The following is an 18,072-nucleotide window of genomic DNA, read 5'->3' as shown; positions in this document are numbered from 1 at the left end:
TGTGTCCTTCGGTCTCAGAGATACGTGTTGTTCTTCTTCCCCAGAACCAGTCCTGGCTGTGAAAACCCCCCTGACAACTGTTGAAGCTGTACCTGGAGGGGATGCCCTCTTTACTGTTGACCTCACGACAACATGTTCCGGCACTTGGTATCTTAATGGTAAAGTCTTACAGGAAAGTGAGACCTACATCATTAAGAGAACCCAAACTACTCACACCCTAATCATAAAGAACGTCACCAAGAACGATGATGGAGCAGAAGTGAAATTTGTTGCCAATAATGTGGACACCAGCACCAAGTTGAGAGTGAAAGGTATTTACTTTGATCACTGTCCTATCTTCTTCCAGTCAAGGGGCAGTTGCTGTGACCTGATGATTAGAACTGGGTCTGGAGGCTTTCCCTGATGCCTGGACTGCAGCAAGTACCTGAAATTGCATCATGTGAATTAATGTGGGTCCTGGTAATGGCCTAACCATGATAGCACAGAGTTCAGAGTGAATCTGTGGATCTAGCCAGCTGCTTGGTATCTGAACTAGACTGCTTAACATCAGCTCATGAATTTCTGTAGTTCACAACCGTCAGTGAGTGGATTCTGTCATCAGATCTACCACTGAGTCACCTTAGACCAGTAATTTCAGCTCCAGGTTTGGCTAGTCTTTCTGACTGTAGTGGAGCCTTTCAAAAGTAAAGGAGCATTAATTACTAACAAAGTTTTTTTTCTTGGAGTTTTTTCTTTTCATCCATGCAGTGAGCACAGCCCAGAGAGCTGTTTATCCTGTCCATATGCAGTGTTTGCCTTTGGGTGACCCCAACGGCTCCCACGGGCTGTACTGCCAATATTCCCACTGGCTATGAGAGGAGCTTGGAGGCTGGCTCAGACACCTGGGGGTTAAAAAGAGGTATCTCCTGAGCTAAACCTCAGAACTTGGTTGACTGACGTGTCTAAACATACCTGCTAAGTGCCATCTGAGATGGCCTAGGGTGTCTGAGACATCCACATGGGGTGGCAGGGTGAGAAACCAAACCCGGCAGGGCTCCAAAGGTGCTGGACACCAGTAGGTGAATCGCTTGTGTGGGGCCTTTCTGTATCACAAATACCACATCACACTATCATTTTATATCAAGCCAAAGAAAACCACTTTGTATTTACAAATGTGTGTGATGTATAAGTTAGTATCACGTAACTCGATTTAGCATTGAGAGCTGGGTGCTCCAGCTTTCCTCTATGAAATGACGATAAGATCTGTATCTACCCACATTGCATGGCAAAAGGTAAGGAATAGACATTCATTCTGGAAAGATGTGTTTGACTTTGGGTGACAATCTCTGCAGAAGCATGTTTAGAATATTATTAATCGGTAGAAAGTTTTGCATTTTTTTTTCTTAGTGACTCTGACAATAAAACCAGGTTGGGTCTCCTGAACTGGAAAAAATTGCTTGGTATTGACATGAGTGTGAGGGCAGAAACAGGACCTAACACTCTTTCAAAGATCTCACGGTCTACGGCAGACACACATCAGGGACACCTTAACCCAGTATAACTTGAAATAACAAGACCTTTGCTGCTGACAGGTGCTGCAGCGAGATTTACCAACAGGAGCAGAGATGTAGAAAAGGTCTCTGCTCGGCTGCGGGAGGAAGCCAAACTTCAGGCCGAGCTTTCGGACACAGAGGCTACTGTGAAGTGGGTGAAGGATGGGAAAGAGCTCAAGGCCAGTGAAAAATATGAACTTCAGACTGTGGGGAAGATGCACATCCTGAAAATTCGCAACACTGCAGCAGAGGATGCTGGAGTTTATGAATGCGTTTGTGAAGGGGATAAAATGCTCTATCAGCTTTCAGTGAAAGGTATGTGATCGCCTGGGCTGCTTGGTATTAATGGCCTGCTCCTGCCCTAAGCCAATGGAGTCATCAAGGGACAGAAAGGGAGTGCTCCAGAGGCAGTGCAGGGAGTTGTGGTAACTCCCCATCAACATCTAGCGTTGACAGTGCCTGTAGTCCCAGAGTAGGAGAACTTGGCAGTAAACTTGGGATCTCACACCGTCTCAGTGGTAAGAGCTGTGCTTTCATTCAAATTGACGTCTTCTTATTTCATGAGATTGAATGGTGGGTAGTGAAAAGGTGCTCTTGTGATGAAGAAATTCAGCCACAGGGGCAGGACATGAGGCACGTGATCCCACGTCTGCCCTATACTTGCTATGTGATATCGGACAAGTCACTGAGGAGCTAGTTCAGCTCTGATTAAAGTTCTGATGGACCATTCTGATGAACTAGTTCCTAGGAGAGGTTCCTCTGCCTTGAATGGGACCAGGTTTTGGCTGAAAAGCCCCAATATATCCCCAGATCATTCCTCATGGGTATCATCTAGATGTCTACTGAGGTTCAGAGTATAAAACCTGACTCCAAGACAGTCTAGCCTGTTGTCAGACCTTGTCTGGGGTGAGCTCCTTAGCTATTTCGCTTTGAACTGGCAAATTCACTTTGTGAACTTGCAAGCCCGCTTTGTGAACTTCAAGCCATTTGATTTCTGTGTTCCGTCCCGTAACTCACCCCTCACCTTCTTCCCAGCAATGATCGCACTGTTCCTACACTGAGTACATATGAGGTGCTTCGTCATCTTATTCTGCTGGCTTCTTGCCCTCCTTAGTCTCTGTAGAAACAACAAAGCCCCAGAGTAACGTGTGTGTTTTGCATTCGACAATCGCTTGGTTATTCTCAAAAGAGGCACGAAGAGAGCTGAAAAATTAATTAAAAACTGTGACTACATTTATGGAGGGAGGAATTTGCTGTCTACGCTGGGCAGCTGTTCTTAATTTTGGTTTTCTTCTCTCTCTCTCTCTGCCTCTTTAGCATCATTTTTCACACTGGCAGATCTACCCACAGATTTAATTGAATTAGCTGATGGATGTTTCCTTGTGCTTTTCACTGTCATGCGACTATCAAATGAGTAATCAATGCTATTATTTTTAAAAAACTGTGTTGACAAGCTGTAACTTTAAACATCTGCTGTTTGTTGCTTGATTCCTGGAGAATCAGCTTTGATATATCTCCTCTTTCAGCATCGCCACCTTTTGTCTGTTCCTCCCGTAAATCAGAGGCAGCTAGCCGGTGAATCATTTGACGTGCAGGTCAGCTGTGTCTGGCACATGGGCGTCACGTGGCTGCCGAGAGGCCACCGTGCTGAGCCATGGCCAGAGGTGTGTCACTCCCCGGGCCTCCTGCCCAAAAGAGCCCCGCTAGAAAATGCACTCGCCATTTATCACGGCAGTCCCTCCACTGCCATGAGACTTTACGTGCCAGGCGTCCTCTGGCACGTGACCTCCTGCGTTGAAAAGGGACATCTGAGAAGTCTCCTTCAGACTGCCGCGGTTGTATTTTTCACTCTGGTTTTCTAAGGAAGGGGAAGGTGCGTGAATGAACCTTTCTCCCTCTTCTTCCTCCCAAACCTTTTAACCTGTGGATTGAGTTCCAGTAATGCTGGTGGAGAAGTAGAGGTCTCAGCAGTGTTTGGCCCCTGCAGGCTTCATGGGTATAGGCGGTTGGGTTGAGGAGAAGGACCGTGGTGCTGTCCTACTGAAGGGAAAGCTCCACGATTATAAGTCATTAGATAAACAAGTGGAAACAGGCCCCAAGAAAAAACAATAAAAAAGGTTTTCCCTGGTTTAAATGCTTCTGGTATGACTTGTTACCCATAGATATTGCTTCTGATAAGCAGACTTAGGAAGCCCTAGAAAACAGGGTTGGTAGGGACCTGGAGAGGAAACATGCAGAAGCTGGTGATTGAACGGAGTCTCTTGAGGACCAGAACTGGAGAGGCCCTTGGCTGCACCATCACATCCTTCCCTTCCCTTTCCCTGTTTATTTGCTCATTGGGTATTTCTTGGTCTGCGACTGGAGGAGATTTGGGACTGGGGTTTTCTTTTTCTTTCTTACCTGTGCACTGCTTGGCAAGTCGATTCACTCTTCGTTTTTAGGTTTCCAGACTCTGCCGCTGTACAAGCTGGTGAATATTGGTTCCCTACCAAATATTTGCCCGTAACTAAAAGCACTGCCACAGACGTGGAGAAATCTAATGTACTTAAAAGCAAGGAAACTAAATGCAAAATCCATCCTTTAGTCTTTGAGCTAAAGGAGAACCCCCATGTGTTGCACCAGGACGTAGCACTGATAACACCACCTTTGGAGCAAAAGTCTGAGAGTCACGCTTAGCTGGTCCAGACCGTGGACTGTAACTGCGCGTTACAGAATCAGCAGTGAAAGCTAATAACTGCTTTTGCCAGGCATTCTGCAGAGAGTTGTTAATTTGCATTGTGCATGCATGTTCTTGAAATTAAGGAAAAAATGCATACATAATCAAGGCTTTGATTTTAGTAGTTTTGATTGCACAGTCCCAATAAAGTGATTTGGTCGTGTGTGTTGTTTTAAAATAATATGTTAAAAAGATGTTTGAAAATTAATTCCATTATCTAGAGTAAAATGGGACTGTGATTTTAGGCTCATATTTTTAGCTAAGATATTGGTGGGTTTTTGAATCTTTGCTTTGAGGCTATTGGTGACTCAATTATTCCACTATGTGTTAATATAACATGTTAATAATTCCACTATGTGTTAATATTCCACTATGTTAATTCCACTATGTGCCAGATTTATTATTTACCCTCTATGCTTCAGTTAATTTCCAGGAAGAAATTTCTTTTCATTTCAGTCCTATGTGATATCTGTATAGATTTTTAATTTAATATAATTTAATTTATCCAGATTACATTTTAACCTCTTTTAGAGTCGATTTATTTGCCAGGTGATTACAATACAATGATTGAATAACCTTCATTGCTTTCCCTCCCGTTTGCTTGTGTGATATCTCTCCTCACCTCTCCCAGATATTTTCTTAAAGCCCTATTGCCTGGGGCTTCCTCTCCCCTTGGCTCAGCCTCCTGTGTTGTATGTGCTCTGGTTTTTGGTCATACGATAATCAGGTATACGATTTATAAGGGCTGGATTTTGGCTGCTTGTGCATTAAAATCTAGTAATTAGATCCATAATTAAACATGCATATTTGGTCTTATGATAAATTAATACTTAATGTGTTGTATACATTTACTGATGTCCACGCAATTCTTTACCAGCGCTGTGTGTCTATATTTTGTTTCAGCACTTGCAAACTTCGTAAACAAAGAGAAAACTGGAGGAGTTATCAGGGCTGTCTCTGGAAAAGAGGCTGAATTTGTTTCTGAGACCTCTGAGGCCAACATCATGGTTAAGTGGTACAAAGATGGCAAAGAAATCACAGCCAGCAAGAAATTCACCATGGAAGACAAAGGAAAACTGCATAAGCTTGTGGCTTCGGCTGTGACGAAAGAAGATGAAGGAACATACACATGCAAAATTGGAGATGACACTCTTATTTTTGATTTGAAAGTCTCAGGTAAGTTCGTGATGCAAGTATGGGATCAGAGCCTGTGTTAGAAACTCAGGATTTGGTTCATTATACTTGTCTTACCTTGTAGATTGCCAGTTTTTTGGGCCAAGATTGCACAGTACTATTTCAGAGACTGTGACCCCTATTGTGAACCCTATGCAAATCCACAATACGGACAAATAATATAACGATGCTGTTATGTATTCAAGTCAGCACAAGCTTTTACTAGGGTTGGAATCATGACTCAAACACCCCACTGGTTGAACAGGCTTTCAGCTCAGGGTTTGCCTCAGCATATACATTGTCTTTGAACCTCCTTACCGAGGTGGTCCTAAAGTCTTACTGTGAAAGCCCCGTGTTGCCCTTTGACAAGTTTAACTCCTGATTTTGAGAGTTAAGCGTCTCCTGCTATTCCCAAAGGACACTGTGATCTCTGAGACATCTCCCTGCGGTACTGTAAGTGAAGCCATTAGTTCATGGCACATGCCCATCAGCATAAAGCACGTGCTAAAGCACGTGGCTGTCACTGATGCATTCCAGTGCAGGATGGAGCCAGAATATAAAATGACACAAGAATTTATCTGTGAAATTCAATATCTGTGAAATTCAACTGATTCAATTTGCATAGCCTGGCGGGAACCTTTCTTCTGAAAGTGGTTTTCTGACTTATGTCTGGAGCCTAAGTTTTAAACCAGTCTGAAGTTACAAATTGAAACTCTACTGAAAGCTTCTCACAGTGTGTCTACATGCAATGCAGTTTAAGAGAAGTAACAACTGAGTGCTTGTCACCTCTAACAGTACATCCATGTTGCTATGATGCTGTCCATCAGCTACCTAAAAACTCATCAGAGCTGATTAATCTAGCACAGCACTGGTCTTGAGGGATTGCTACAGGGTTTACTGAGCTAGAGGGATTGCTTCCAGTTTACAGCTGGTGTTTGCTCAGGTATTCTCTCTGCATCCTGCCTTCAGTTCTCTTTGGTTGAGAATCCAACATTATGCAATTTCACTTTGAGTGTAATTCATAGTCCCTGACTTTACCCATTGAAAAATTGGTCTAAAAGAGCCAGCCAGGCTCTACCCGAACTGATTGATGCAGAGTGAAAGGTACCCCCAAAAGGCAATTTATACCATCTGATTTATATTGTCTGGTGAGAGCTATCTAAGATGGATTTAAAAAGTTTTCTGGAGCTGCCTTTGTCTGAACATCAAGTACAAAGGAAGCCTGCATGATTACCTGAGACTGGGTACCTAACTTTTTGATGACCATGTGTAGCTTAGGTGAATATCTCACCTGTAACTCCTATGACAAAACATCACATGGTTCAGACAAAGAAAACTGGTATCTGCTAAGTAACTGTGTACCTCCGTGAGCTTTTTGATGAACAAGGATTGAGTTACAGCCTGTTAACAAAACCTTAGCTAGGGCAACTTCCACCTTGTTTCCATGTCACCATAAAAAGTTTCCAGAGAGCTAAGAAGCACTGCACAGTCAGGGGATAGTCTTAGGGCAGGGAAGTAGTCTGTCTTTGTGGTAATGAGTTACCCCAGTAATCTTGAACTGCAGGTACACTCTTCGCTGGGTAAAAAACTGGCTGGACAGCCGAGCCCAGAGAGTTGTGGTGAACGGAGTTAAATCCAGTTGGCGGCCGGTCACGAGCGGTGTTCCCCAGGGCTCAGTGCTGGGGCCGGTCCTGTTCAATATCTTCATCAATGATCTGGATGAGGGGATCGAGTGCTCCCTCAGTCAGTTTGCAGACGACACCAAGTTGGGTGGGAGTGTTGATCTGCTGGAGGGCAGGAAGGCTCTGCAGAGGGACCTGGACAGGCTGGATCGATGGGCCGAGGCCAATGTATGAGGTTCAACAAGGCCAAGTGCCAGGTCCTGCACTTCGGCCACAACAACCCCAGGCAACGCTGCAGGCTTGGGGAAGAGTGGCTGGAAAGCTGCCCGGAGGAAAAGGACCTGGGGGTGCTGGTTGACAGCCGGCTGAACATGAGCCGGCAGTGTGCCCAGGTGGCCAAGAAGGCCAACGGCATCCTGGCCTGTATCAGAACTAGTGTGGCCAGCAGGAGCAGGGAGGTGATCGTGCCCCTGTACTGGGCACTGGTGAGGCCGCACCTCGAATCCTGTGTTCAGTTTTGGGCCCCTCACTACAAGAAGGACCTTGAGGTGCTGGAACGTGTCCAGAGGAGGGCAACGAAGCTGGTGAAGGGCCTGGAGCACAAGTCTGATGGGGAGCGGCTGAGGGAACTGGGGTTGTTTAGTCTGGAGAAGAGGAGGCTGAGGGGAGACCTCATCGCGCTCTACAACTACCTGAAAGGAGGTTGTAGCGAGGTGGGGGTTGGTCTCTTCTCCCAAGTAACAGCGATAGGACGAGAGGAAATGGCCTCAAGTTGTGCCAGGGGAGGTTTAGACTGGACATTAGGAGAAATTTCTTTCCTGAAAGAGTGGTCAGGCCTTGGAACAGGCTGCCCAGGGAAGTGGTGGAGTCCCCATCCCTGGAAGTATTTAAAAGACGTGTAGATGAGGTGCTTAGGGACATGGTTTAGTGGGCATGGTGGTGTTGGGTTGATGGTTGGACTCGATGATCTTAGAGGTCTTTTCCAACCTTAATGATTCTATTCTATTCTATGATTCTATGACTTTGGAGGGACTATCCTTCCTTGGTCATCTATTTTTTTAAAAATAGATCAGTCCTAATGATTACATTTTTTAATGAAATATTTGTTGTCTGATGCCACAGACATGCCTGCCATGGCTGTAGCAAAGCAATTGTCCTTGGGATACTCAGTGACTGAAAGCAACAGCTGCTGCTAAAAGAAATGCAATACTAAGCTAAGGTTGGTTATAACTGACAGCCATCAGCTTGCTCTTCAGGCAAGGGCTGGCTTGACGGAATGAAGGGTATGAAATACCTGACGTCCTCATCAAATATTGCTCATTAGCTTAGGGACAGGGTGTGTTGGATAGGTTTGCTCACATTTTACGTGCAAGGTGCCTCTCTCCGTTTGCTTGCCTTTGCCTTTACCTTTACAAATACACTTGCAAAAAACCTGAGTTGATAAAAATGCTGTATTGTTGGTGCATACATGACACACGCTGTGTGTGTGTATGTGCATGCATAGCCCATACATGTGGCCACTGGTCTGTGCAGGCAGCAGAGTTTGAGTTGAGGTATCAAAGCAGGAACTTCTACTGCTTGAGCTATCTGAATTGTGAGCAGTTGTGAGTTCTCTGCTGTGAAGATCAGTTTCAGCAGAAAGATGTGACACTATTGGTTCATATATTAACTTAGACCTCTTGAAGTTGGAGAATATCTTATCAATGAGATTATCCCATATGTATCCTGATCTGGTCTGGGGAAGAATTAGTCCAGTGGGACTGATATTGTGAACATGGGGCTGTAGGAATGGGTTCAGAAACATGTAAAAGAAGGCTCCTCATCACGTCTAACAAGATTTTCTGAGACTTCTTAGATCTTTTCAAAGCTGTTGTGGACTCAGGCATCAATACATATTCCCTAGAGCTTGCTTGAAATCAGAAACAAGTAGTGGTGATTGAAGTGTCAGCAACTTGAGGGCATCTTAGCTTGATTTAAAAGATCCAGAAGGATGTAGGAGAGATGAACGTGATTGCACTGTAAATGAGAGCAATTATCTGAAGATCAGAGAAGGAGTTTGCACCATCTGACAGAAAGCCACGCATCAACATTCATGTGTGTGATGAGACAGGAGCTGTTGACACATCAGGCTTTATGGTCTCTTGATGTTGGGCCAGGTTCTGCTCATGGCTCTGTGCACATACAACTCTGGTGATAGAAACCTCCGCGTCTGTGCTCTGTAAGAGCTTTCACGCTTAACTTCTGAAAGGGGGACAGGAAATGGATGCGTATCAGTTAGGTGGATTTTGGTTATGAATCCAAATAGGCATAGATCCACATCTATCTAGAACTTAGTAAGGCTAGTATTAATGCCAGAGTGTGGACTTAGTAGGCTGATATAGTATAAAGGATTCATCAATACCCAGCTCCCCGAGATCATTATGTACTGACTCTCTGGATGGTTTAAAACTTGGACAATGAGTTCCCCGGTAGAGATAACGCTGCTGCTTCTCAGGAGGGTCTTTTCTGACTCATAACCACAGTTTATTGCCATAACTGTTAACGCTCTGTCATAGTTACATTGCAATAGTACCATGCACACATATGTACATTTACACCCCCAGAGACTTGATCACCCAAGTGTGACTAGCAATGAAATAACGATCAGTCATTACTGTGTCTTAACATTGTGCTGATAAGCCTGAGCCAAGGCATAAACTGCTTTCTCTTTTTCTCTTCAGATGAAGCTGTTAATTTTGTCAACAAGCCCAAAACAACTCCAGAAATATCAGTCAGTCCTTCTGAAAACCTTGAGCTGGTGTGTGAGGTGTCAGCTGCGAGCGGAGCCGTGGTATGGAAGAAGGATCAGACTGAGGTGAAGCAGGACCAGAGGACAACAGTCATCTCCCAGGGGACACACCGCAAGCTCATCATCAAGAAGGTGACACAGCAAGACCAAGGGAGCTACACCTGTGAAACGAAGGATGACAGAACAACATTCCAAGTTAAAGTCAGAGGTGAGAAAATGCTCAAAACGCCAAAGACAAAGGAATATGCAATTTTGGGTAGTATCTTACATTCAGAGGATCATCTCACAACCTCTCTGGGGTGAAATATTTCAGCCATGGGACTTGATTTTCAGCCAACCATCATATCAACATTTTATATACAAGCCTTTGCATCCATGACTAGTTGTAACCACAAAAAAATGATGGGCAAGGATGATAACTTCTGCACCTCTCACAATTAGCTGGTGTGTCTGCAGAAAAACTCCTACAGAATCACAGTGCGAGGCCATAACAGAGGTGCAGGGGTAGATAAAAGGGAAGGGGGAGGTGTTTGAAGAGCTCTGATTGGATGGAGAATGACTGAATCTGAGTGGCCCAAATAGGCAGAAAAACAGCAATGATTCCTGGATATGAAGATAGGAGGACTGTTCCCTTCGGATTCGCTGGAAGCTTGGAGAGACATAGCAAGAGGAAAAGAGAGAAGAGGGAAGAAGGTTCAGGCAGTGCATGTTGATGCTTTAAGTCCCAGGTTCAAATCTGTGCTCAAATTATCTTTTTTAACTTTATCCCAGAATTCCCATAGCCCTACTCACCTCCTATCAGCAAAATAGAGATGAAGGTGCTTTCTTGTCTTAATGGGCCACCATGATACTGTCAGGGGCAAGTATAGTGAAATAGGGGGAACTTGATTAAACACTGGAGAAGACAATTGCAAAAAGCTGTGTGTGACTATCGTGGCTTTCTTACAGAGACAGAAGACGTGTTTACAAACAAGGACAAGGTACAAAAGGAAGTGAAGGCTGCCCTATCAGAAAACGCCACGCTGAGCTGCGAGGTGGCCCAGGAGAAGACCGATGTGAAATGGTACAAGGAGGGGAAACTGATCACCTCGAGCAAGAAGTTCAAGGTGGAGTCGGAGGGCAAATCGCGTCGTCTGGTGGTGGGTCAGGTGGAGAAGAAAGATGCTGGGGAGTACACCTGCGAGGCTGCTGGCCAGAAACTGACCTTCAGGATTGATGTCACAGGTGGGAGAAGATTCTTTGGCCCAGCCTTCCTATTTCTGGGATATTTAGAAAAATGAATATTATAACTATTACATATCTGCTATATAAAACATTATAAAATCCTTAAGACAAGGACCTCCACCCTTGCAAACCTTTGGGAGCTACCCCTCTCTGTAGGAACAGGCTGTGAAAAGGAAAGTATTGATTGCACCTCTCCTTCCCAACACGTTGGTACAACCAGAACAACCCCGCAACACAGCTGTCAGTCCATTTCAGAGCAGGGTCATGGTGGAGAGTGGTAGGGTGTCTGCCCAATGTCTGCACTCTTTTTTTTTTCTCTTGGAAGAGCTTGTTTCAGCCTGAGGGGAGAATTATGACAGTAAGGCTTGATATATGTTAAGGTCTCTAAGGCATCAGGTAAATGGCAACAAGGGAAGGAAGGTGACATGGAGGCTCATTCCAGATGCGTTGCCCTGTTGGGGCTGTAGAGTGGTAGAATGGATTCAGCTTTCCAACTCACTCCCTGCCTCCTGATCCTCTTGCAGGCAGGCTGACTAACGTATCTCTCTCTTTGCAGAGCCAGAAGTTGTGTTTATAAACAAGGACAAGGTCAAGAAAGAGGTGAAAGCTGCCCTATCAGAAAACGCCACGCTGAGCTGCGAGGTGGCCCAGGAGAAGACCGATGTGAAATGGTACAAGGAGGGGAAACTGATCACCTCGAGCAAGAAGTTCAAGGTGGAGTCGGAGGGCAAATCGCGTCGTCTGGTGGTGGGTCAGGTGGAGAAGAAAGATGCTGGGGAGTACACCTGCGAGGCTGCTGGCCAGAAACTGACCTTCAAGCTTGTCGTCACAGGTGGGAGATGCTGGTTCTCATCACAGAGTGGTCCATGACTTCCCTTTACTACAGAGCAAAATCAATCACTCTCTGGGCTCCAGGGTCCGTGTAGCCTGGATCTTCATTGAGTAGTGAGGGAGATTGGATCTTTCTGCTCAGAAATGTCTGGCATGTTGTCCTCAGGCTGTACAGAGGTCCATGTCCTGTCTGAGTGCATCTTAGCAGTGAGTGGGACCATTCCAAAATGACAGAGCTGTGGGAAGGTCTTGTAAGCAGGATTTTGCATTTGGTTGTGAACATTTTGGACAGCATGAACATACCTGTGATTTTTAAATTTCTTCTCCCACCTTACAGAAGCAGAGGACGCATTTATCAACAAGGAGAAGGTGCAGAAGGAGGTGAAAGCTGCCCTATCAGAAAACACCACGCTGAGCTGCGAGGTGGCCCAGGAGAAGACCGATGTGAAATGGTACAAGGAGGGGAAAGTGATCACCTCGAGCAAGAAGTTCAAGGTGGAGTCGGAGGGCAAATCGCGTCGTCTGGTGGTGGGTCAGGTGGAGAAGAAAGATGCTGGGGAGTACACCTGCGAGGCTGCTGGCCAGAAACTGACCTTCAAGCTTGTCGTCACAGGTGGGAGACGTATTTCATTGCCTTTTCTTTGTGTCTGGTTGTTTTCTCCTTTTTTTTTCTCTGTCAAAATATTAGAAATGCTGTTAAAGTACTTTCTGATGTTGGTCTAAGCTACCATTTTAGTGAGGTTGTGTAGGACTGGGCAGATCTACTGGTTGCATGTAGGTATCGTGATATCAGCTCCTCAAGTCCCTGTACATCTTCTTAGTCTCAGATAGTGAATCAAGAGTTTTCGTTAGCAACCACTGTGCTGAAGGACCTCTTCCAATGTGATCACCAGTATTGGTATTCCTCCTCTAGTTATTGCTATTCATCCATGAAAGTCACTGTTTTCCTCCCTCTTTGTTTCATCTTTTCTCTACACAATGTCCTCTCTCCCAAAACAGAGAATTGCTTCAATTATTCAATTGGCATAGTCTGGCTGTGCAAACACATATGTGAGCACAGCCTCATAACTCCATGCACCATGAAACTTTGGTGGATGATGAACAGAAATGGATACAGATATGTGCAACTTCAGTTATGATTTCTAATCAGCAACCTTTCATCCAGCTCTTCCCCTCCCACTTCTTCCATCTGTCGTTGGATACCCAACTGTGATTTGTAAAGCTATGAGCAGTGGTGCAAATACTTATCCACAAAGCGATATTTAACGTAACATTTACAAGATCCCTACTTTATTGTGGCTGCATTGAGAATGTTTGGGAGTTGATGGTAGTGTATTGTCCTAAAAAATTTGTATCAGCTGCACTGCACATATCTGCAACCTGCTGAATCCAAAGGTGATCACTGTTCATTGCAATTTCTACATTTCTAATGACCAGCCATGAGTCCAGGAAGTTTATTTGTATTTGCATTTTCCTCCTTAACAACATGATTTGGAGTCTGAGGATTTAATACTGAGGTTGTTCTTTCACTCTGACTACACTGGAGATTTCTTTGGTCTCAGTGTATTTTGCAAGAGGTCCAGTAAATTTTATCTCAGGCTCCAGGCAACCACGGACATGTCAGCTACGTTCTGAGTGATCATTTCTGAATTGGATGATAAGAAAGGATTTGGGGTTTTTTTCATATTCATAACACTCTGCTGTCTTTGCAGCCAAATGCCTCTCTGTTAGCGTTACAGTTCTTGTCTCATATTCTGAGCTGATCAGAAGGGGGAATCTATTTTCTCCTCTGCTTTCTTATGGCATCAAACACACTGGGACCGCAATGCTGGTAGAGGTCTGGCATTTTATCAGCTATATAGAAGAGCAACTGCATTGGGAGTCTATTGACTTTCCTGCTTGCAGCCACGCTGGAGACATGAAGTCCTTGCAGGGCATAGCTCGAGTGCCGTTCCCTTGTAAAGGTTGCAGCCTTTACTGCTCTCCCGCTGTCTTGGGGCATCCTGCTCCCTCCATCTTCTATGTGCAATGTGCAACTGCTGCTATAGCATAAAGCTTTGCTGCTCCCCGTAGCATATATTGCAAGCCATCAGCTGTTGTGTGCCCACTCTGCGTGGGATACACAGGGTGTGAGTTGGGGCACTTTGGCTTTTCTTCATAAATTGTGTAGCTCATGCATTGGGCTCAGGGAACTGGCAGTTTCAGTGAAGGATGGGTTACAGTAAGGCTAGATTTGAGATATCTTTCAGAGAAAATGCAAGATGGACATTGATAGAAAGACCATTGGTATAAACCACGCTCATGCTCAGCTGCTGAAACCAGCTCATACATCACTGCAGAGGCGTGGTCAGAAAACACAGAAATTTAGTGCTTTTACACTTGAATTTCTCTAGCTGAGGGCTATTCTTAGCTGTCTGCCTCAGAAACCAAAGGTTTTCTGTTCTCTTTCAAACCGGATGACTTCACGGCTGCAGAGGGTAATGTAACACCTTTCCCCCTCTGTCGTAAGTGGAGAGTGCTTGCCTAGCTACCGTTGCTGTATTTCTCATGTGTACGACTGTAACATGACATGCAAGTCCAGCACTCACTGGAAAATGATCTAGTGTGAAAGTCAGGAGGGATTATGAGTACTCTGAGTGGTTGGCTCTTTTGCTGCAGAAATCCTCATCTTGCTAGATTATCCCAAAGTGCAGTGGCTTTGTGGGTCTTAATTTATCCTGTTACCATTGCACTCAGAAAGCTTTTCAGGGTTCCTGTACTCCAGGGCTCCACTGGTAGCACAAAACCTTCCCTATTTAAGGACAGCTTGAAGGTTAGATGCTCACTGTTGAGTATTGGGATGCAGCTATAGCTTTTGGCTTAATATAAAAAGAAGCAGGTGCTGCACACCTTGGGTCTGGGCTAGACGTGTAGCCAAAAGAGCTGATTTTGAAATCTCATTATTTCAAGATTCATGGTATGCAGTGAAATCCTTATTTGAAGTTGGTGAAAGCTCCATGTCCTGAAAATGGTTTTCCTCAGTTTCAGTGGAACTTCACCAACCAGTTTCAGCTGAGGTTGGAAATGTCATCTGCACTGAATACTTGTTTAAGTTTAAAATAAGTTTCTAAGGCAAATTACTGGCTAGCGTAAATCGCTTTGTAAGCTGATTGAAAGTTTTAGTCACATTTCCTATGACTATAAAAATGGTTTATATTAAAGGGCAAGAATGCAGAGGACAAGTGAGTAACCCATCTGGAATATTCCTGCTCTGCTAACTTGAAATTTTAAATACAGCACCCATCAGCGCAGCCTGGTTTGTAACACATTTGTTTAGTGCAGCCTGCATATTCACAGTCCAAATTGTAGACGGAAGTTGAAATGTGAAGAGCAAATTATATTATATGCTCAAATTTAGAGCATATAAGCTGGGTTCCTGCTTTGGCTTGCTCCCTGCAGGACCTCTCTCTTTCCACGGACTGTGCAATATTGATGGCAAGCCTATGATGTGGCTCCCAGGATTGCATGTAGTGCCATGGTCAGCAGTGTAGGAACTTGACCTGAACTTGCCCGTACTCCTTACCCCCCCAGGCAGGTGCTGCCTCTCGATTACAGACGTGACAGAGGCGGTACGCAGAGGAGAAAGTCATCAAGGAGGAGTAAAGGATGGCACTAGAAGGCTGCAGAGAGTGACTGGGGGGAGGAAGGCGGTAGCGCAGGTTACAGAAGGGGTTCACCATGTCTGCCAGGGAGAACCAAGACCCTCCTAGGTCACCTTAACCAGGTAACGCGGGTGCCTGAAGCTAGGTGGATGAATTATCTTCCATGCTTGCACTGCAACTGAAGGGCAATGGCAACCCCATACACTTGCTAGTCCAGCATTTATCTTTGGAGCTTGTGCTTCTGTAGCAGTGAAATTGTGGACTTCAATGCTTCAATGTAGCTTCAACGCTACAGGCTTGGGGAAGAGTGGCTGGAAAGCTGCCCAGAGGAAAAGGACCTGGGGGTGCTGGTCGACAGCCGGCTGAACATGAGCCGGCAGTGTGCCCAGGTGGCCAAGAAGGCCAACGGCATCCTGGCCTGTATCAGAACTAGTGTGGCCAGCAGGAGCAGGGAGGTGATCGTGCCCCTGTACTGGGCACTGGTGAGGCCGCACCTCGAATCCTGTGTTCAGTTTTGGGCCCCTCACTACAAGAAGGACATGGAGGTGCTGGAGCGTGTCCAGAGGAGGGCAACGAAGCTGGTGAAGGGCCTGGAGCACAAGTCTGATGAGGAGCGGCTGAGGGAACTGGGGGTGTTTAGTGTGGAGAAGAGGAGGCTGAGGGGAGACCTCATCGCGCTCTACAACTACCTGGAAGGAGGTTGTAGCGAGGTGGGTGTTGGTCTCTTCTGCCAAGTAACAGCGATAGGATGAGAGGAAATGGCCTCAAGTTGCACCAAGGGAGGTTTAGATTGGACATGAGGAGAAATTTCTTTCCTGAAAGAGTGGTCAGGCCTTGGAACAGGCTGCCCAGGGAAGTGGTGGAGTCCCCATCCCTGGAAGTATTTAAAAGACGTGTAGATGAGGCCCTTAGGGACATGGTGTAGTGGGCATGGTGGTGTTGGGTTGATGGTTGGACTCGATGACCTTAGAGGGCTTTTCCAACCTTAATGATTCTATGATTCAAGTACGTACCTGGGACCCAAAGAGGCACAGGCCTATGCTAAATGCTGGACAGTTGTTGCAATGTGGTGTCCATCATGTAGGCATACCAGAAATATTTTACACTTTTTGTGCAGTTATTTCTTAGGGTAAATCAGTGGAAAAAATGTGGCAGCCCATTTATTTAGGTTCTATTTCTCCTCCCACATCTCAAACATACACTAATATAAAAGCTAACACTGACCACACCAGTTGTTGGTAAAAGGAGAACCAGGTAAAACAATCATTAAAGTATTTGGTAAAAGATGCAATTTATCAGTCGGTTCTACTTAGCAAGGTGACTTGAATTGAATCTTTTCAATGCATATACCTAACTAACTACTAATTGCACACGATATCCTTTTGATACCAATTCCACTTGTTGAGATGGACGCTCTAAGTGGTACTGTGGAAGAAAGTGATTTTAAACACTTCATTCTTGTTGCTTGTGTTAAGTAATAAGAGAAGATTCCTTACGTGCAGTTTTCTGAAAAAATAGAGATTTCCGAGGAAAGAAAAGTATACTTCAAAGTTTATACGTCAGTTTTATGTATAATCTAGGCCAAATACTTTTCCATATTAAGAACTATATCTTCGTCATTTCTTTGGGATTGAGTTACAAGATATTTTCTGAACAACACCCAGTCTTAATCTAAAATACCAAGATGCTGATAAATTCCTGTAAATAAGGTGGTAGTGAAGGTGACAACTCACAATTGTGCTATATTTGGCTAGTTCCAAATGTGGGGTGTAGAAATATCATAAAGACACAAAGGGGTAAAGTTATCTTTGCCTTCATTAAAAGAAATTTAAAAATGAGGCGGTCAAGCTGTTTGTGAACACCAGTCAGAGAGGTACGATAATTGGATGAACTGTTTTGAGGATGCGTTGTTCTATATGATAAAAAGAACTGCAAAGCAATGTTAGTTACGAGAAATGATCCTGTAGAACACCTACACAAAATACATGTAATATCTTCTTATCACAAGCTATTTATATCTTATGTATATTTTCCCTAATATTTCCCTATTTCAGAGGCAGAAGATGCATTTATCAACAAAGAGAAGGTGCAGAAGGAGGTGAAAGCTGCCCTATCAGAAAACACCACGCTGAGCTGCGAGGTGGCCCAGGAGAAGACCGATGTGAAATGGTACAAGGAGGGGAAAGTGATCACCTCGAGCAAGAAGTTCAAGGTGGAGTCGGAGGGCAAATCGCGTCGTCTGGTGGTGGGTCAGGTGGAGAAGAAAGATGCTGGGGAGTACACCTGCGAGGCTGCTGGCCAGAAACTGACCTTCAAGCTTGTCGTCACAGGTGGGAGATGCTGGTTCTCATCACAGAGTGGTCCATGACTTCCCTTTACTACAGAGCAAAATCAATCACTCTCTGGGCTCCAGGGTCCGTGTAGCCTGGATCTTCACTGAGTAGTGAGGGAGATCAGGCAACCAGCTTGTGTCCATCCACTGTCACACAGATGCCTATAGCTAGTTGTCTTCATCTGTGAGATGAATCCCACTCAGCGGTCCTTG

General features: G+C 45.0%; 1 protein-coding gene across 1 annotated transcript in view; it reads left to right on the top strand.

Moving 5' to 3' along the window:
- OBSCN (obscurin, cytoskeletal calmodulin and titin-interacting RhoGEF) overlaps positions 1 to 18,072 on the top strand; it is a 192,442-nt gene that overhangs the window by 16,634 nt on the left and 157,736 nt on the right. Inside the window, 7 exon segments of the mRNA XM_075140878.1 lie at positions 45 to 311; positions 1,572 to 1,847; positions 5,152 to 5,424; positions 10,780 to 11,055; positions 11,612 to 11,887; positions 12,224 to 12,499; positions 17,582 to 17,857. Of these exon segments, the coding sequence (XP_074996979.1) occupies positions 45 to 311; positions 1,572 to 1,847; positions 5,152 to 5,424; positions 10,780 to 11,055; positions 11,612 to 11,887; positions 12,224 to 12,499; positions 17,582 to 17,857 (1,920 nt within the window).

The sequence above is a fragment of the Calonectris borealis genome, chromosome 2, assembly GCF_964195595.1.
Source record: "Calonectris borealis chromosome 2, bCalBor7.hap1.2, whole genome shotgun sequence".
Taxonomy (NCBI): Eukaryota; Metazoa; Chordata; class Aves; order Procellariiformes; family Procellariidae; genus Calonectris; species Calonectris borealis.
This window is presented reverse-complemented; position numbering and strand designations above follow the sequence as displayed.